The following is a 21,692-nucleotide window of genomic DNA, read 5'->3' on the forward strand; positions in this document are numbered from 1 at the left end:
GGTGATGCTGATTAGTCCATCTCTCAATCATCCTTTCTTTCCACTAGTCTGCCCTTTCTAAGCACCTTCTGGGTGGCTTCAGCAGCAGGCTTGGTAAGTGGAAAAAAAAAGACAGAAATAAGCAACAAGCAGAGAAGCATTTGTTCAGCAGCAACGTGGCACTCTGAGGGCTAAGAAAGTCTGCCAGGGTGGTAAGGTACAAAGATGCCTGAAACCACAGTGCAAGAAGTATCCTCTTGCTCACTGCTGCTCGCATTTGGGTCTAACTGACCTCAGTGGAGACAAAGGGTAGAGTGAAGGTTGCTTTAGCTATGAGCAGATCTGGCATTTTGCAAACCTCTAGCTCAGGGGGGTTGGGGGATGTAGGGTGTTGTCTTTTATTTGGTTGTTTGGTCTGGTTTGTTGTTGGCGTGTATGTGTGGGTTTTTTCCTTTGTTTTTCTCTTCTTTTTTTTTTACAATCACTCTTTATAAAGAACTGGTGTGTGGGAAGGCAGACAGAACAGAATGCTAATTCTCCTTCTCCCCGAGTTGCCCCTCCCAGTTCTAATAGACGCTGCAGACTGTCTACCTTCATCCTTATTATGCTTTTTGACACCCTAATATGATAAACAGGACATTAATAATTATTACATTATTAACAAACACCATTAGCAGTATTTTCCACATTGTTAACATGGCTTGACAGATCACTGGAGGTTAATGAAAGAGTCTAGCTGGACCTTTTGAAACAACCCTCCATGTTATTTTTCAGTGCAATTCGCTATGGATAGTTGAGCATGTTATTTCAAATCCCCAAGATGTTAAAGTAGTTTGAGCCTCACTTTTTAGAAAAATGTCAGAATTGCTGAGTGAAGTTATAGGGCCATCATTTAAGTAGGTCAGAACAGATGATCTTACAGGCCTTTCCTGACCTTATAGAACTACTAATCTAAGAACGGTTTCTCTAGTGAGATAGGAACTCATCCATCAAGGCCTTACAAAGCCATATAAATTCTTTAAGGCAATTTTAATTAAAAAGTGTGGGTTTGGTTTTTTTTTTGGTTTTGGTTTGTTCGTTTTTTTTTTTTAAACCAAGACAAAGCAAGCATACTCAGCTCTGAGGCTGATTTGCTCAGTGAAAATGCATTGGAGTTATACAGTCCCCTATCCTGGGAAAAGTCAGCACTCCTTAAAATGAAGACTTGCAAAGACTCATCTCATGACCCTCTTCCATTTTAATTATAGATTTCTCTTGTGAAAATACTGTTCTCATGAAGCTGATATCCAGATCACTGTACGGTTGATTGGACAGCATTCTCCACTGTTACTGACTGCCAGGTTTTTATGTTTGTTCTACCCATAGAATCATAGAATATCACAAGCTAGAAGCACCCCATAATGTTCACTGACTGCAAATCAGATTTCTCCCGAAGGCCTCTCTACCCTGGAGGGAGTCCATGGTTCCTCCTAGTTTAGCACCATCAGCAAACATACATTGATGAATACTTTATTCCTGCAACCAGATAGTTTATAAAAACATTAAAGACCACTGTCCCTAAAATCAAGCTCTGGGAAAACCCACTTCTCACTGACTGCCAGCCTGATATAACCCCATTTACTAAAACTCTCTGAGCCCTACCTTTCAGCCAATTAGTCACCCACTGTATTATGGACTTGTTTAGCTGTTTCCTGGACATTTTGTCCAGAAGGATATGGTAACAGACAATATCAAAAGCTTTGCTAAAAGCAAAACCACTCTACATCTGCTGGCTTCCCTTAGTAAACTAGATGGGTGAGCTTTTCATAAAAGGAAATTATCGGTTAAGCAGGATTTTCCCCTTGTGAACCTGTGCTGGCTATAACCAATGACTGCATTGTCTCTCAAGTGTTTTTCAATAACTCCCAGAAAACATTCTCCATAATTTTACTAGTCAGTGAAGTGAGACTGACAAGCCTCTAATAACCAGGGTTTCCCTTTTACCCTTCTTGAAAGCTGGCACAACTTTTGCCAGACTCCCAAGACCATTGCCAAATAGTGGAGAGAGGTCCTAAAATAACAACAGCCAGCTCTTTCAGTACCTTGGGATGAACCCCATGGCACACCACAGACTTATATGCAACCAGCTGGAGCAGCAGTTTAGAACAAGTTCAGAGTCCACTGGGACCTATCATTCTCCCACTCACAGTCTTCCAGCACTGGGCTCCATGGGTCCTAAGGCTGATCATCAGTGTTGAAGACAGAGGCAAGAAGGCATTAAACTACTCTGCTTTACCTACACCCCTATTTGTGAGGTGGCTGGCCTCATCAAGTTATAGACAAATATTATCTCTGATCCTCTTTTTCCTGTTAACATCTTTTAAAAAACCTTTTCGGTTGTCCTTCATAGTACTGATCATCTTGAACTCTCATCAAGGTTTGGCTCCATGAATTTTCTCCCTACAGTGGTGAACAGTATCTCTGTAATTCTCCCATGTCACATGTCCTTGCTTCCAATGTCCACATACTTTATTTTTCTGCCTAAGTTCTAGACAAAAAAATCCCTGCCCAGTCAAGTCACCCTTCTGCCCCAGTTGCTTGATTTCTGGCACTTTTGGAATTTCCCACTCCTGTACTCTAAGACATGGCTTTTAAAAAGTGACCATCATTCATGGACACCAATACCTTCAAAAGCAGATTCCTGGGGGACCTAACTAGCTTCTTCAACTGCCCTGCTCTTTTCCATACAAGAAGATGCTATGCAATTCTTATTAATGATACAGGTGAAGATAAGCAACAGACTTAATAAGGTGTTAAGGGGATAAAAAATAAAAAAGCAGGGAAAATACTCTTTTCTTATCTACCTAGACTGAGAGTCTAGCAGCTCAGAATCAAGTCTAACCCCAAAGTAAAGAATATAAATTAAGCAATTTTATTGCACCAATTTTGTTAGTGAGAGGCAAGTTTGAGCAGAAAGTACCAGGCGCCCGAGAGCTGTTTCCAAAAATATCTAGGTCAAAGCAATTACTCTGAGTGGAAGCAAAACAAAAATCTTTCTTGTTTTGCTTAGTAGTGATGTCCAAGGTCTTTGTGCAGGTGCACGAGGTGTTGGCATTTGACAGTCTTGAAGTTCACCCTGTAGAAGCTCCTGCTGCTGCAGTACAGTATAAGCAGTATGGTATCTCTTAAGTAGCACGCAGTAAGACTTACCAGATACTTCTCAGAAGTGAGACCAGTGAGCCTGACAACAAGGAAAATGAAATGCTACAGTGGAGGCTGGCAAGAGGAATATGTTCATAGTCTGGCCTAAATCTTGATTAAGAAACACTCAAGAATTTTCAGTAGTAAAATGATGGCATTGCAAACTTTTTTTTTGCCCCTCGTGTCAGAATTGTTTTACTTAGGAGAAAGAAACAGCCTTGAAATTGGACATTAATTTGTATTAAGGTTGCTAACAAAGGACTCACCATGGCATGGTTTAATGTTCAAAGCACACTGCAAAGCAGATTATTATCTGTAATAAGGCATTGAGAATCCCTATTAATAGGGGCCTTGCCTTTTTTTGCATCAAGAAAGTGGAGACAAATTCATGAAGCAAAATACTTTCAAGCACAGCTAAGCATGAATTGCCAATAATCCAGGCCTTGAACACTGTGAATTGCAGAGACCTTGAACTATTAAAGTCTCTTTTGGTGGTAGATCCCATTTCTCCATGCCTTATTGATAGCTGTTTGTAGGATTTTCCAATTCTCAGTTTTCCAAATTGACATACATTTATCAAAATGCACATTTCCTGCTTTTTCATAAAGCAAATTAGCAATTTGCCTATTGCATCTCTCTCTCTGATTTAAGAGAAGTAAAATAACCAGGATCCCGTGGTTTCTGACAACAGGTGAGCAGAGCAGAGTTCCTGAAGCACTGGGTGACAGAGCTCATGATATTAACCCCAACTGGCTTCTGTTGTCATAGTGAGTTTGGAAATGTAGAGTCAAATTTAAGTACTTCCCTGGTACCATCCTGTAATATCATCGCTACTCTTGCTACAGAGATGACGTGAATCGTAAATGGGGAATTTCTATGGAACAGATTCTTTCTCATGGCATCATCTCTGCTATGAAAATTGTAAATCTCTACAATTTATAGCAATATAGGACCTGAAAAAATCCTGGTTTTCTAGAGGTGCTTAAACTTTAATGTATGAATGTGTTGCCCAGGGAAGTTGTGAATGCTCCATCCCTGGCGGTGTTCAAGGCCAGGTTGGACAGAGCCTTGGGTGAGATGGTTTAGTGGGAGGTGTTCCTGCCCATGGCAGGGGGGTTGGAACTAGATGATCTTAAGGTCCTTTCCAACTCTGACTATTCTATGATTCTATGATTAAGCATGATTCACCCACTAGGATGCAGCCTGATAACAAAAGTATTGCAAAACACTCAGTTATGGTGTCTTACTGTTTGTTGACAGCTAGAAAATACAAAAGCTGCAACTGGGGGTAGGAGAATGGGGGAAAAGGAAGGGTGATTCTAATTGCAACAGCAATTGCTTCCCATAGGACACTACAGAAACAACATACTGGAGTTTGCAGGTGCAAGACCTTGAGATTAAGAAACTGCAAATCAGAGGCTAAGAGCACCCTGTGGGAGCCATCCTCTTATTTTGTTTGTCTTCTTCTTTGCAGGAGGTACAGTTCAGCTGAAGTGCTCAAGTAACAGGGAGAAGTAACCTGGCTTTCAGGATGCTCATTACTCTTGTGCCAGCTCAACCAGAGCTGAGGACGAAACCTCCACCAAAACAAAGAGAAAGCATCTCTTCTGTCCTGCTAGGTACCTACTGCAGTTTTACACTATTAAACATGCCCTGCAAGAGAAACAAGAGCGGCTTTGTTCTGTTTCTCAGCAGCTCATGCAGAGTTTGAACTGAAGCAGCAGGCTGGAAACCCCCTCACCGCTCTCTCCTTTACTTCCACTGTGTCCAAAGGATCAAGAGACACGCACTCCCAGAGCATAGACAAAGCTTCAGGCACAGAGTGCAACTTTCCTCCACACATAACCAGATGGAGATATTCTAACTGGGAATAAAAAGGGATGGCTTTTATTTTCTCACCTTTGGGAAACATTTTAAGAGCTACCCTGGTGAATTCCTACCCATTATTCCACATGAATTACTCATTATTTTCATTAAGGAAACCCAAGCCGTGATACAGTCATGTAGATGAAAGAAACCTGTAATGTTCTCTCTCCCCCATCATACGTTTTCATTTTTAGATTACTCTTAATCTGTATATACTCGAATTAGGAAAATGTATAGGGTTTATTAGCAATCAAACTTTAGGATTTTTTTCCCCTACTGATTTTTCATAGATTTATGGATCCACAATCATTCACGTCACAGCCTGAGGGAGATGAGGCTAGAACAGGATAATAGCCCTTAAATCCCCTTCTCTAAGCACTCAGATCTTCGCTGTCAGCAAGATTAAAACGGTCAACTGCAGTCTTCATGTGTCTGTTTCCCACACGGAGCTTTAACAACAACTGGCATGTTGGCTGGCATGGAAGAAAATGCAGAAACACTGCTGTGCGTGACAGTACTCAGATAAAGAAAGAAGAAAACAGAACTGTCATCCTTTGTAGTGTTAGAAGGGACTGGTTCTAATTCCTTGATCAGGTGACTGCAAAGAAGGGAGAAGAGTAAGGAAAAATAATATGTTGCAGTTTAACATGCGGCGACAGTTTCCTTTCCTAAAACATACAGGCAGAGAGAGGGAAGCACCGAACGTCCTCCCACAGCCTGACAAGGGGAAGGACAATGAAGGCATGCATGTAGACTGGCAGAGTGGCTTTTCTGCTACTGCTCCATTGAACTCCCAGCACCTACTGCTCCTGGGACCTGAGGGAAATTACAACTATTATGTGGACGATGAAGATGAGGAAGAGGAAGAGAAAGAACAAGGAAAATGGCCAAGCGGAGAACCATTTGAGGGAGAAAATAAGCCCTCATCATCCATACCTTGCTCTCCTGCCCCCTCCTTTGGAGCTCCAGCTTCCACTTCATCCGTGCTGAACATCAATGTCGGTGGTCAATGCTACCACCTCACCTACCAGGCAGTGGCCATCTATCCAAAGACCCGCTTGGGCCGCCTGGCTACATCCACTGACCGCCGCTGCCAGCTGGGCCTGTGTGATGACTACGCTGCCCAGGTAGATGAGTATTTCTTTGACCGGGACCCAGCCGTCTTTCAGCTGGTGTACAACTTCTACGCCTCAGGGGTGCTGCGTGTGCGGGACGAGCTGTGCCCCCGTAGCTTCCTGGAGGAACTGAGCTACTGGGGCGTGCGGCTCAAATACACACCTCGCTGTTGCCGAATCTGCTTCGAGGAGCGCCGTGATGAGCTGAGTGAGCAGCTGAAGGTCCAGCGTGAGCTGCGCTCCCAGGCAGAGGCTCAGGAGAATGAGCAGCTCTTCCATCACATGCGCTATTATGGTCCTCAGCGCTGGCGCCTCTGGAACCTCATGGAGAAGCCCTTCTCCTCTGTCACTGCCAAGGTGATGGCAGTGGCCTCCAGCTTCTTTGTGCTCATCTCTGTGGTGGCTCTGGCACTCAACACAGTGGAAGAGATGCAGCAGGTAGACCGTAAGAGCGGGGAGAACCGGCCTGTCTTGGAGCACATTGAGACCCTGTGCATCGCGTTCTTTACACTGGAGTACCTGCTGCGCTTGGTCTCTACCCCAGACCTGCGCCGCTTTGCCAGCAGCGCCCTCAACGCAGTAGACCTGATTGCCATCCTGCCCCTCTACCTGCAGCTGCTGCTTGAATGCTTTGCTGATGATGACCAGCCCCGAGGTCGGGGCTCTCAGCACGAGCATGATATCGAGAAAGTGGGACGAGTTGGCAAGGTGGGGCAAGTGCTTCGCATCATGCGTCTCATGCGCATCTTCCGCATCCTCAAGCTGGCCCGCCACTCCACAGGGCTGCGTGCCTTTGGCTTTACCTTGCGCCAGTGCTACCAGCAGGTGGGCTGCCTTTTGCTCTTCATTGCCATGGGCATCTTCGCCTTCTCTGCCATGGTCTACACAGTGGAGCACGATGTCTCCAGTACCAACTTCACCAGTATCCCCCATGCTTGGTGGTGGGCTGCCGTAAGTAAACACATCTTACCTTGCTGGGTAGGCAGAGACCCTCCCTCCCTTCCCCTTTCCTTTCTTGCTAGAATGGCTGACAGTCTTGAAAACAGCAGGCTCAGATCAGTGAACATCTGTTCTGAATTCTGAGCTTAAGGACATATGCACTCACTCACACACGCACACACACACACACTCACACTCATTTACCCCTGGTGTAAGCTTAAATCGAGGATTAATCAGACAGGCAGTGTTGAAATTCCCATCCAATCAAATGCAGACAGTACTTGCACTTTTAAAGAAGTGCATTTAATCCCGTTCTCAGTGTTGCCAAATTAAAAAAAAAAAAGACAAAAAAGATAAAAATGTGCATCGGACTAATGATTGCAGGTAGACAGGATTTTCGTTCTTGCCCTTTTCAGAGCTCTACTGTGGCCCATCATACAACTGCAAGATGAGAAGACATGGCTATTAACTATAGTCTGGTCACTGAAACTTGCAAAGGCAAAGGTGTCCCAGAACTCTGGCCTTCAAAAATATATTAGGACCAACAGTTGTTTTATATAAGAGATTGTGTTCTACTCTTCAGGTAGCACATCTAAGGCACATATCTGCAGAAAGACAAAACACTGGAGGTTATATATACTGTGCCAGACTTACAGAAGAATAAATACAAACAGAAGCAGAATGGCTCAAGTAATTGATGATGGGATAAACTGCCTTATACATCTAGGTCAGTGGTTTGAATCCCACATCAGTAAATACTGAGAGCTGGTTAATGTCACATTCAATCTTTTCTTTTTTTTTTTGCAACCTCTGCTAGAAAGAGTGTGATTTTAGTCCCATCCCAAGCACTTGTAGTGAGGGTAACTGTCTGAGTTTCAGCTGACAAGCCTCAGCGATAAAGAGAGAATGACTGTCTAGAGATGCCACTGGGTTAGTGCTCTGAGGCATCTGGGCACATCTTGAGGGGTCTGAACCATCACTGGTGTTTACTATACTGTGTTATGAGGAGGAGTGTTTTTGAGGCAGCATTTTCCAGGCTGTTGGGTTCACCAGCATTTTCCAGGTGTTATCAGTGTTGTTCTCAGGCTAAAAGTCAAAAACACAGGACTGTACCAGCTACTAAGGAGAAAAATGACTGCTATAGTGGAACCTAGCACACAGCGGCATGAAGATTCAGCCAGGAACACAAAGATGTGAGAGTTTAATGTCCTCCACCTGCTGTAAATGCCTCCTGGCTCTAGCAATGTCCTAACAGGACTGTTCTAGCACCCCAAACCTGGAATTCCCCTCATAAAGGGTTTCATAAAGGCTTTAATTCATAAAGGGTTTGGAAAGCAGTTCAACTCTAGACTTGGATTGCATTAACACCCAAAGATAGGCATATATTCACTTATAGGAGGCTAACCAGTATTTCTTGAACTATTGTGAGATAAAAAGGATAATTATACTCTTCAAGGTGAGCTGTGAAGACAAAACACTTTTAGGTTTATCAAGGCTAGCAGGTGATGGAGAGGGAGCTGTAGGCTGTAAGTAAATGCTTAGGAGATAATCTTCATGCACAAGCATGGCAGTTTCACAATTCTCATTTTTACAGCAATGTTTTGGCAGGAAAAGGGGTGGTTTTATCAAGCGCATTGGGGAGAGGGGGATGTTGATCCCTGCCTATGCTGCTGCCTGTAACATTTCAGAGCTGGAACACAACAGCTCTGTTATATTGCAGAAGATGTGTCTATGACAGTCTGGATTAAATCAGAGTGCAGCTAGACACTGCAGGTGCTGAGAGAAGGCAAAAGGCCTGTATCTTGGCTGTCCATAACTCTAAGGCTTGTTCTAGTCTATCATCATGTACATTTTGTTTTGCAGCAGCTGATGAGGGTCTCCATAATCCATGTTTATGGCAGGGCCCCCAGGAGCACTTCTGACCTCTGGTTCTGGCTATGGGGCTGGCTATGTTCCAGTTGCTCCCAGGAGAAAGAAGCCCATGCAAATGGACTGGAAGGGAGTCAGAAGATCTCTTCATGCTAGTTGATCAGCATAGGAATTGGATGTACTGAGCTGTGTATGATGCCCACAGGACATTGACCCTACCTCATCCAAAGCCACTTATCCTGGCCAGCAGCCCCAAGGATCCATGGCCTGCACTTCTGGTTCAGTGATGGCTGATGTGATGTGGTGGTTTCCCATACGTATGTTTTAGTGATTCAGCAGATGCAGAAAAACTGGCCCTATAGACACTCACAGACATTTATATATATATATATATGCATATGCCTGTGCGATGAATATCCTTTAAACTGGAGCATGGGAAGGAAGAACAAATCAGTGAATAAAGGAAAGGGTCCTGTAATGTGATCTTCACAGGTCATCTTTAAGTCCTATACACAGATTATGAAAAAAATAGTGCTTCATACATTACTCTAATAAGGAAATTAGCGTTATACTTTGTTTTCGGAACATGCAGGATATAAGCAAAATCTCTAGGGCTCATCTCTGCAAGCTGGTGATACCATAATGATTTAAATACTCCTAAGAGACCTATATGACTATAACAATGTGAAAAAGGCCTATTAGGTAAGCAAGTGTCTTCAAAAGAGAGCTGTAACATGCACATTGTAATTCCAAGGCATAAAACTCCTTTTAAAGCTTATTCATTCTTTAAGAGTGAAAATTAATATCCATATCACTCAAATTTCATTAAAGTTCAAGTTCAACAGTGCTCATGGTCTCACACACACAGGAGAAGTATCCCTCCCAAACTGTCACAAGAAGATGTAGAAGACTATGCCAGTGGAACAAAACCTTATCACAGGATAATGTTTTTTTCCTGACTGGTAGAGATAAACATCTTGCCTTCATCTCAGTATTTATTTTTGGAGATATTTATCCTGTATTATCATTCAAATCCAGTGACTTAATTTCCATTAAACCAAGTGACTAATCCTTTTTATTCCACAGGAAGCACCAGGTGCATCCTACAAATGTGCTTACCCTGTGTTGTCTCATGTACCCTAATGCTTTCTTCATTTGAAATAACATTTTATTTATCGTATTAGAGGATGGCAGGCTGCACACTGTGACCTTCCAAAGACTTATTTCAGTGCTGAAGCCAGAAGGGCATTACAGTGATAGTCCTACTGCCTTTTATTTCTGCCAAAGGTTTCACAGATACACAGTGTGTTGAGATACTGTGGGGAAAAACAAAAAAAGGAAAGAAAAAAAATTATTGGCTGAAAAGGTCCCTTGCACAGACTAGGAAGTGCCAGATGGCAGAAGCCTGCAAGTTTTACCTGAGAAACATAAGTTTTATTTACTAAATGTGAAAATTATAAACAATCAAGATGTGTGCAGAGGAAGGGTATAAATTAGGAGTTACTGTTATTAGGAGTTAGAAACAGGCTGACTGTTTGGGAGTACATAATTCATATGTAGCATCCCCATATGCAAACGTCCATGAAATTTTGAAACTGAATTTTACAAAGAAAGTATTACAGTAGTTAGCGTAGTACTGGGTCCATACAAAACGCAGTTTTTCATACATTCGTAGTCTAAAAAGGGAAAATGCTGATGGCTGAGAAGAAAAAGTCCATGAAACTATGTAGACAATGTGATGGCAAAATGTACAGATTCATATAAAGTGCGTATACTAAATACCATCAGTCCCGCAAAAAAGAAAAACAAAAGTCTTAAACAATCCCCAAACACTTCTTCAAAGAGGAATTCAGGAAAAAAAATCCCCCCTGTGTACCTCCGAGCTAAACCGAACAGAAATATTCCCTACTGAAGGCACATATACACCTTACTCTTCTAACCTCTGACATATTTAGCTCTATAAATCTATATGTTGCAAGAATACACTGTGAGCAAAACCTTCCAGGCAATAGAGAAAGATCCTTTGTATTCCCTCAGCTCCTTAAAGGTATGTAACAATTAAAGGGGATTTTACCTAGAAACTTCAAAATCCTGGGTCACTTCTTATAGAATAATATATAACATTATAAAGATATATTTCACAATTAGCTAAAGGTTTTCATGTGTTTTTTCATTAGTTCCTAAAATATATATGATAAACAAAGGTAATACGCAAAATACTACTCACAGAATAAGTCACAAAATACCAGATTTCATAAGCACACTGGATTTAGACACAGGGCATCTGTTCCAAGCAATATGATGAGGGAGCAGGGCTGTCGTTATCACTGGATTTGCACGGTCAGGAAGCCATCTCTCTCATCCGCTCACCACAGCCAAGAAAACCCACTTACTGAGCAGGCTGGTGTGGAAATTGCTTGGTAATTCCTTCTGCCAGACAAAGCTTTTGAAAATCCTGCTGGATCGTGTCAAACTGCACTGTTGTCCTTCTTTACTGCATGAGAGGAATTATTATTTATACTAGGGATTTTTGCATTAAATGGATAGTACAGAAAAAAAGTCAGCAGAGAGTATTTCAGATTTATGATGTGAAGTCTAAAAACGCTAACTGTAAAATTGTCCCTGATCCCCGAATTGTATGTCTTCTCAGCTAATAAGCTGAATGTTTGTTTGTCCGTAGGTCAGCATCTCTACAGTGGGATATGGAGACATGTGTCCAGAAACTCACCTTGGCCGCCTGTTTGCTTTCCTCTGCATTGCGTTTGGAATAATCCTGAATGGCATGCCCATCTCTATTCTCTACAACAAATTCTCAGACTATTACAGCAAGCTGAAGGCCTATGAGTACACAGCTCTCAAGAAAGAAAGGGGGAAGGTGGACTTCACACGGAGAGCCATGAAGAAAATATCTGAATGCTGTGGAGAACATGCAACCCACTCTTTGTCACAGCACTGAGTTTGGGCTTTGGGTACTGGGAGGGAACAGGGAAGCTGAAGAAGAAAGAGAAACAGATCAGCCAAGCTAGCTGAAGATAAACTGAAAAGGCCAAAAGTAGATGGCAAAATCTGATTTGAAGGGGGTTGTTTTCAATAGAAAACAGGCTTAGATTACAACAGATTTTTTTTTTAGATTTTTTTTTTTTTTTTTTTTTTTTTTGGCTTTCCCAGGCTGTGAGCAGCACTTTAGTGTTCATCAACTGTCTGGGATGGTATTCTTCAGGTTAACCACCTAGAAACTCTAAATTAGGCCTACATGAAAAGGTAACCCCTGCTACTGATTAGACCCACTATAAAGACCCATCATAATCAAACCAAAGGAAAAAAAAAATGCTTCCATTAATTATCAGCCACCTCACAGCTATCAAGGGAGTCTCAAAAATTAAACCAACAGAATACCCAATATACTGACTGCATTGCTGAAACTGGTTTTGCATTAGCTTTCAAGCCCAGGAAAACAGCCTCCAGCATTTATCTGATTATCAGCATCTATATTCTTTAAGCTTTAAGCTTCTGTTTCCACAGCCAGACAGCTATGCTTCATTGTTCCAATTTTATTTTTCAAATGCAGCCCTGCAAATCATTCCCATTTTCATGCATAGGCAAGCAACGCATTGCTTTTAGTATTTCACTACCACCACCTCCATAATCATCTTTCATTATGCCAAGAACTAGTGAAGAAGTCTGCAATCAGAGTCAATAAATGTCATTGATAATTTTGAAAACACTTTTAAACCACAACCTTCTTTAGGTATAGGATTAGGTGATGAAGTAAATCTATTTCGCAGCATTTAATGTATCTACTTATGAACTGTTAGAAAAATAATAAGCCCATCAGGAGGCATAAGTGTTAAAGCAGCATTTAAAAAACAAGAAGCAAATGAAACATGTAATGGATAATACATCACAAAGACTTTTCATACAAAGGATCTTATCAGCACTTATCTGTAACAAATTTAAAATATAAACTAAAATCAAGATACTTTGCCTGGTATGTACAGTCATTAAGGACACAATTCTGACACCTTAGCTTAATCCCAGTAGTACCTTACTTTCTAAGACTACTGAGCCTTCTTGTACATCTGGATACAATTTCTTATGCGTCAGAAACTCACCCCAAAATATAGGCAACAAATAACAACAACAACAATTAAATGGAATCACAGTTTTATGTATTAGTTTGCAACGCATTGGAGTATTCTTTTTACGTAAAAGCAGTCATATCAGTTTAGAAATAACAACCTAAACAACAGATCTGAAACAATAGTTATTTTATTGATAATCAGATACAAATGGAATTAAAAGGAGGGTAACAAAAAGAAGCGACGGTAATAGCCACTGGTACAACCCATGGCTGTTACTCAGCAGTGCTCTTGCTTCAAAACAGCCTGATGGCAGACATGCATTTTAAAATATTTTAACTCTCACGTTGTGTCTGTGCTGCCCTGCTTAATGCAAATGGCTGCATTCAAATCTCAGAGCCACTCTGCAAACAGTGGTGTGAGGCTCACTCTTGGGACAGCTGAAGGTGAAGAAGTTCAGTAATTTTTCCAGGTTCATGCAAATTGTGTCAATCATACAGATACTTCTCCTTTCAGTGGTGAGAAGGTGATTAGTAACCAAGTTATTCTTCTCATTCTCTGCCTCCAGACAAGCATATCATAAGCCCATCTGTCATTTTGTTCTTTAGGAATGACAGCACATCGTGTGCTGATCAGCTCTGTTAAAAGCTAAACCATGCCTTTAAGGCACAGCTGAGCCCTGGAGTCAAATGTGATAGATGCTTGCTGTTCTGCACTGCACATAATGAAGCAGGCTCAATCCTGGCACTCACTGAGAAGAATAGCTGCTTTACTGTGGCTCTAGGGGTGGTATGAATTTGCATGGTGCTTCTGCACAGCAGCAACAGCACAAGGAGCTTCCCGAAAACACACAGGAAACCTCCCTCTCAATTCAGTGTGGTGGCAGGTTACAAGCACGCAAAACCACACTGGGCTTTATTTTCAACATGCAGATTGGGTTAGATCCATTAAAAGGACTTAAATGTTGGCAATTACTCAGCTTTTCAAGATATGGGGCACCCTAAATTAATATTTATTTATTTAAATTTATTTAAAATTACTGAAGGAATCAGTACTTGCATGTACCATGTAGATGGGATACAGATGCTCAGCCTTGCATGGCAAGCTCAGCAGCTTCTTGCTACATAAGGAATCCAGACCCTGAGCAGCTACCTGCTGAGGCTTGACTTCCTCACAGCCTCAGACCTGACACAAATCACCAGCCTCATTTTCCACCCCACTTGCCTCACCTGCTGTGGCCATTCAAGTAGATGTTCTTCTTTGTAAGTGAACAGGCTTTCCGCACAAAGCATGAGCAAAAGAAAAAATGGACTGTTCCCTCTTTGAATCAGGAGTCGGAACTGAATGTCCTTAACAAGCACTGTCTTTTCTGTCCAACAGGATTTTAGCACAAGAAGTCCCATAGTACTGCTCTAACCACTCGCACACAGCCTGGAGTGGGTCTCTCCCACCCCTCTAGCTGAAGCTGTTCCACTTCGCACTATGCAGATAGCGACCCACCAGGTGACAGTTAAAGACAGACCCTACAGCTCGGTTTTGGCTGAGTGGAAAGGTGTTGGTCACAGGCCCTGCTTCAATAAACAGCTATGAACATACCTTGACCAAGCAGGACAATCTTCCCACTCACTCTCCTCTGGCCCAAGCAATCTTCGGCTGAAAGGATTTAGTCTAGAAGGACTCCAGAGTCAGTCTCTGCACACTGCAGCCACACAAAGGGAAAACTCTTACTAAGAGTACTCTACAGGCTAATGGCCATGGGCCAAAACACTGCCTGAGGTGGAGGAAACCCATTTCTGGCCCCTCAGGAGAAGAAGACATTGTAAGCAGTACCACTAGGCACCCATCTGGGTGTTTTGAACAGCAAGGCCATCACACCTTCGGCAGCTCAGCTTACCTAGCAGCTGCTTCACTTTCCTCTTTCTCAGTTCACTTTGTCCTTTCATCCCTCCGCCATCCAGTCCCACCATCTCAGTGATGCAGCTTTGGTACTGCTCTGATTCCTCTATGCACTGACTCAGCACACAAATGTGACAGTTTGGGGGACCAGGACTAGATTCCTGATTGGTGACCTTGCTCAGTTTAGAGAGCTCTGACTAATGTTAGAGCTGGCACAAGATACATGGTAGAAGTGTGCGCTCCGGAGGACAGGCCTCTGGCAACTACCACATGAGCTATTAAGCGGAAAACAACACAAACTTGCTGGTTTTCTGTTTTGTAATATGTGGCCCACCCACCCCATTGCATTCAGCAGGTGAACGGGTCTTTGGTGGAGTAAGGGATTTTCCAGCAAACTACAAGTTAGTGTTTGGTTGCATTTGTTTTTGTTTTTCAACCAAAGACTCATTATTTTCTTCTCCAGATTACCTTGTGCAGCTTTCTGCCTTGCAGCTTAACTAACGTTATTTTAGGGGTGACAAGTGTGTTTGCATTTCAACCGAAGAGAGTATGCCTGAAGTTGAAGTAACACTATACCAGCCAGATGCTGCCCAGAATGCTCAGCCTCTGTCAGAACCAGCATTTTCTGTGGATGGTTACTAGCAAGGTCCTCTCACAAGTTCCTCTACCCCTGTGAGAACCTGCCTGAGGCTTATACCATACAAAGAGGACCTCCAGCCAGCTCAGAGGAAGAAAGGAGTTCATATTCCCACAGAACAAACTTCCGACAGCCTGCAGAAGGCTGTGCAGACCTGTGTCAGCTGGGTTTAAAATAGGATGCAGCATTTTTGCCTTTTTTTTTTTGTGTTGACACAATGATTCCTTCTGAGAAAGTCTCTCAGTTAATTTATTCTGCCACATCCACTAAGATTTTCAGTGGCATCATCAGTGGCCCTGGATTACTCAAATGAAACTGTCAACATGATGACATCCAAAAATAATGCAGAAGGGCTGTGATCGTCTTAGTAACTGACACGTGAATGCACGTTTCAAATTTTTGAAATCAAAAGATTTCAAAATAACCACATTAAGGGAAAATATGCTTAAACACAACAAAGATGGGCAGCATTACTAAAGCTAAAGTAGATACGGCTTGTTTTATGAGATGGTAATTTGGCATAGTTAAGGTTTTGGGGAAATAGGCTGGAGGATTCTTGAGAAATTAGAAACCTCTCTGAATGTGGCCATACTGAAGTCTTCTACTTTAACTAACTGCAGGCACTAGTGAGCCCCAGAGGGAGAAAGACAACATGTTCTGCCTTTATGTTTCACTACAGACTCAGCAAATATGTTGTCTCCGGAGAAAAAGAAAACAGTCAGTTTATCTGGATGGCCTGGCTTTACTTTACGACAACTAAGCGTTGTTTTGTCTACTTGTTTTAGACCTAGGAATTATTGGAAAAATAATTTAAAAAAAAAAAAAGAGCTAGAGAAAATATTAAAGAGGAGAAAAGGGAAAGGAAAAAAAAAAGAAAAAAGAAAAGAAAAAAAAAAAATAAAGGGGATTATGTAGAAATCTAGAGTCTGTCCCTACATGAGACAGTGGAAAGGATTCTAAGTAGAATATGCTTTTGCACAAATCCTTGTCTGAGAAAAGCATCACTTTTTTCAATGCAATTCAGCAGCTGTTTGCCTTTCTCATTCAGGAAGATAGAATTTAAAGGGGTAGCTACAGTAAACCACAGATTAATCATCATCTGGTGCTATTTCCAGGCTTCTAAGGCAAATAGTAATATTCAGTCTGTAAGTATGTATAATTTTTGAGATTATAAACTAGGTGTACTTCAAAGTTTTTGGAGAAAAAGAAATACTATCAATAAGCCTAGGAAGGAAAAACTGTCTCGTTATTTAAAAGATAGCTTCGACTTTTTAAAATGTTTCAGGTTTATGTTATGTAAAAATATTTGATTCATGCTTATCTGCTATTCTTTATTCAGTAATAGAGAAATTACATGGCATGTGACTGTAATCCAGCTCTTTACCTTGGACTGAAAAAGAGAAAGGTCAAGCGTACTAGCTTTTTATGTACTTAGGTAATTCAATAGAAATAAACTGAGAAAAATTAAAGCATTTTACAGGTACCTCCTAAGATAGAGATTATGAAAGTTTTTAAATAAAACTGTCTGGGTCTAATTCCACTCCATAAAATGACTCCGTACTGTCATTCTAACTCCTGAAGCAGATTTGCTCAATTTATAAACAAAAGCATTTCCCCCCGATTAATAACCAGCTAAACAAGTACCGCCCTTAAAAGTCAGCCTTTCACTACCATTGCTCTTCACGCCACCACATAACGCTATTACCTCCACCGGTTCTGGCAGAGGAAACTGCCTGTAAAGCACTTGTACTACCAGCTGGCCAAGACACAGCAGAACCTGCTTTGGCTGCAAAGCTAACTTAGCTCTCTAGCTCTCACATGGCTTAAACCAGCTCGCACCATCACTGAAAATGTCTGCCTGCAGAGGAACTCTTCAACAAGGGGCAAGTAAAAAAAAAAAAAAAAAGAAAGAAAAGAAAAAAGATCCGGAAATTCAGGACCTTGGGACCTGCGAGGCACGGCAGGTAGCAAGTTTCCCTGTGGAAAGTGCATTCCATGCATGGAAAACTGTTCACTGCTGCCGCCCGGAGGTTACAGGCTGCAAGACACCCCTTTTCCTTAGTGCCTCCCACCTGCCACGTTATCTAGTTCCGCCGCTTCAGGTAGAGGGTACCAAGGGCCTGGAGTCCTGTCAGCGAGAGTGTTTTCAATAACGTAAAAGTAAATCTGTACTGCAAAGCCTGTATTATCATCACTAAGGACTAAATGAATCTTCAATCTAGTGCTACATTAACTACACTGGAGATCTCCCAATTCCTTTTGTTTCTAAAAGCTCCAATGCCTGAAATACTTCCCGAAAGTCACTACCAAAAATCCCCACAAAAACCCAGAGAAGTGACTCTAGGCAGATCTAGATGCTGTCAGGATATGTTTAATGCTTGGTCTGCCTATTTCTAGAACAGTTAATGTAAACAAAAATATAACCACTGAACACCATTAGTCAGGGAACAAGAAAGCTCAAGAAACCATAAATGTTGATTGAATGGATTGGTATAGATCAATAGGGAGTACTGTCCATGCTTTTATTGATCAGATTTAACATAACAAAAAGACAGGTGTCAATAAAATGTCATTCCACTTTGACGCATGGCAGGCTTAAAATAATGCTGATTACTGGGGTGTATTTTTGCATGCAGTACAATGCATGTTCCTCTAAATCTCCACACACTGAAGAAAGAACAGTGCCATTTTATACACAAATTTGAAATACAAATTTGATCATGCAGCTCAGCCAACCTGAAAGATCAGTCTGATCACCTGCAAAGGGAAGATCTGCTCCTGGCTAATGTCAGACTTCTCACTGTCTTACCATGTTACGCTGCCTCTTGGCTTGTGCTCTGGTGTTCAAGTGGGTTCCCCTTTCTTTAGTGAATCGTACCAGCTCACTAACAGAAATTAATTCAGCACCACCACACACAAAATCTCTAACAGTTTTGTGAACTCAATTAGCTTAGCAAATGGCCTGACCAATGCCAGAGCTGCTCTAAAAAGGGACACAACATCTCTTCAGAGGCAGAAGGAAACCCACTACTGACCCACGTTGCAGCAGGCAAGTTGCTGGATTCAAAACCACATTTATTAGACCACCTGAGGGGCTGGAGGGGGAGAGAGGAAGATGCACACAGTTGTAAGCATACCATTCCTGCTTTACCTCTTTCCACAGGCTTCCACTGCTCTTACACAGCTGTAATACTGCTGTTAACACTTGTATCATCCCACTGGAATTCACTTCAACAATGCTTTTCAAAGGCATCTTTCCTTCTGCAATTAGTTCTTTTTTCCCAGTCCCTTCCCCCTAAGAAATCGGCAAATACCTGCTTTCTTACAGCTTTAGCTTATTTGTACAGCACGGGAGATCGTTTCCTTACATGCCTGCCTTCTCCATGTCTTTCTCTCTGCAAGACTGTCACATCCACTCTTTATTAAAATTCTACCACAAAATTCACCTTCCTGTGATAAAGCTCACCATTACAAATGCAGGTTCATTACACTAGTGCCTTATCCTAAGGCACTTTGCATACCTGCCTGAAAACAAATTTTCATGTATAAATATGATTGCTGTTCATGGACAATCATAGAATCCTGAGTAAAAGAGTGGTCAGTCCAGTGCTAACACAATAATTTGCCATTGAAAAGATGAAATGATCTGGGCTTAATTCATACCCTTTGCTTTCTATTATGTTGAAGAAAACAATCTAAAAGCAAGCTTGGTATAATGAAGCTGTTACATTGCTTGTTTTGGCTCCTTTTCACTAAAAAACCCCCAAACTCCCACACCTTTATATGGGAAACCAGTTCAAAGCAACAGCAACAAAGAAAAGCCTCCTAGGTATCATGACCTGGTGGCAAGCTATTTGCTAGTAAGTAAGGCCTACCCACTGCAGCAATTGCAGTCTGAGCAGCACCATGCTGTGTGAGAGCAGAAAATGCATGCACGAATTTTCCCTTAGTGCAACATATCAACATTAAAGGGCAAAGCACAACTAACAGCAGACACTTGAAGTTCACCTGAAGCAGCATTTCAACCATAAGGATGATTTTGACTGCCATGACAAGGGGTGCTATCATCATGCCATGGCCATGAAGATGACTTAATAGCAGGTGTTGTGGCACCCAGTCTTCATCTAACTCACTCACTGAGGGTCACTGGAAAAGAGAAACACTGCTTGCTCTTAGCAGATCCTGCTGTCAGCAGCAAAGAAGAAAGCTGGTCCTTTTTACCTTAAACTAAGAGGTATTAAGCTGCAACAGTACCTACCTGTATATCCCTATTTCCAAATAATGGAAAATACACTATTACCTAGGTACTGGGTCTTACGTATTCTAAGAACCCAAAATAAAACAACTATCACCACTGCTTCTGTTGTAGATTGTCCTAGCATTCACAATGATTAAGCACTGGTGGTTCAACTTACAACTTCTGCTACATAAAGTGAGAGGTGGTGGCTCTGGAAGGCCAAGGGGACTTTAATTTCACATCTGGACAACTGCTAGACCACCCATAATTCCTGGAACAGCCTCTCCTCTGAACAAGTGTCAGACACACAGTTACTGGCTGCACGTGCACTTCCATTATTGTCTTTGCAATTAAAAAAAATACTGCTAGCTACACTAAGATGCTGGCAACAATTTGAGGAGTCTGGATAATCTGAAGTAGCCAGGAGTCCTTGCCAAGTGCATTAAAAAAAAAAAACCAAAACAAACCCTGAAAAAATACTTTTGCTTCAGAGCCTTCCAAACAATTTTTCTCTTAGCCTTCATACAGTCACAGAAAGACCTCCAGCAGACTGGGACAGACATGGCACTGCATACAGCCAACTTCTTCAGTGGGAAAAGGCATCCACTCTACGAAGAACCGTAAGCCACTGAAAACGGTCTTTAGCACCTGCCACAGCCTCCTTTTCCTCTCCTACCATTAGGCTACTTCAGAATCTGGTTTAAGCTGACATTAGACATACCTGGACAGTAAAATTTTTGTTCTGTCCACGGTAGGAAATTAGCAGCATCTTTAGTATAACCTTAACTGATGACTACCTAATCAAGAGCAGCACTTCTCAATTGTGGTAAGGAAAATTACTAGTCTCACTCTAAATTACTACACATAATTAAAAGCAAATCATATACAGAAAGATGTAAATAAACTGGCTTGTAGGTTTTAATTTAAAGCAACCAGCATTACACAATCAAAGCATTAAATCAGATCTAGACATTCTTACATAGCTCTTTGCTATTTATTAACATCTATCTTCAGCTATGACTTACTTTCACTGTCCCCTTTAATTCTCAACTGGAAGTATGCCTTCTCCCAGATTCTAAGCACTAGTCTGTTTATCCCCCCAATAATCTCAAAATTGAGAACTGCTGCATTAGATTCCACACCTCCCCCCACCCCACAAAATGTCTTACTCTACTAATTATTCAGTCACAAATGTCTTGTGTATTTCATTCAGATTCAGGTTTTTTGGCAATAACCAAGACTTCTTCAGCAACAGTTCACTACAGTTTAAATTCATTATCTATTGCTAATTAAAATGATCTGTTTTATTGTCACAGATAAAAATCCTGTTACAGAAACTAATAAGCCTTCAGTAGCTGAGAGGATGTGTTGACAAGCATGAACACTTAAAGCCAGTGCCAATCAGGTCTAATTGAGATTAACCTTCAACTATTTACTACTATTCCTCAGATTAGGTGGAATTAGAGGGAAACGCAGTCAGCAAACTACCAGTAAATCCACAGATGCAAATAAAACCCAACAATGTTAGAAACACTTCTAACTATAACCTTCAGATTCTGCTTAAATTAACCTTGAATTACAATTGGGTTTACAATTTAAAAAAAAATAAAATTGCTTATTCAAGTATCTTGTCATTTTTTATAATAAATAATATTCTCCCTAGACAGGACCAGTGAAAAAGCCTACCATTAAGATGAAACAATGCATTTTATTGCTTTGGATAAACTATTTAAACATACAAATCTAGAAAATGCACTTGACTCCAGAACCTGCATACATACAGGTGCTCCCTAGATAACCAGTTTATTTTACCTCATGCTAAGCATGCAAGTCTCAGTCTTTCTGGGTAAGATGATTTTCCTGGGCTCCGAGCACTGCTCGAGTTCCCGATGGAC

The 21,692-nt window shown here is 41.6% G+C and overlaps 1 protein-coding gene across 1 annotated transcript; it reads left to right on the forward strand.

Moving 5' to 3' along the window:
• The first annotated feature begins 5,322 nt into the window (after positions 1–5,322).
• Positions 5,323–12,500, forward strand: KCNV2 (potassium voltage-gated channel modifier subfamily V member 2). Its single transcript, XM_061477761.1, has 2 exons — positions 5,323–7,091; positions 11,629–12,500. The coding sequence occupies exons 1-2, from the start codon at positions 5,658–5,660 to the stop codon at positions 11,902–11,904; spliced, it is 1,710 nt and encodes a 569-aa protein (XP_061333745.1). The 5' UTR covers positions 5,323–5,657; the 3' UTR covers positions 11,905–12,500.
• The last annotated feature ends 9,192 nt before the right edge of the window (positions 12,501–21,692 follow it).

Source organism: Pezoporus flaviventris, unplaced genomic scaffold (assembly GCF_033815535.1).
Source record: "Pezoporus flaviventris isolate CSIRO_AGI_PZ_B2104156 unplaced genomic scaffold, CSIRO_AGI_Pfla_v1 ptg000108l, whole genome shotgun sequence".
Classification (NCBI taxonomy): Eukaryota; Metazoa; Chordata; class Aves; order Psittaciformes; family Psittacidae; genus Pezoporus; species Pezoporus flaviventris.

Coding starts and splice junctions, on each gene's coding strand:
- KCNV2 (XM_061477761.1), top strand. CDS start 5,658: ATGTTGCAGTTTAACATGCGGCGACAGTTTCCTTTCCTAAAACATACA. Junction 7,092..11,628: donor ATGCTTGGTGGTGGGCTGCC/GTAAGTAAACAC, acceptor GTTTGTCCGTAG/GTCAGCATCTCTACAGTGGG.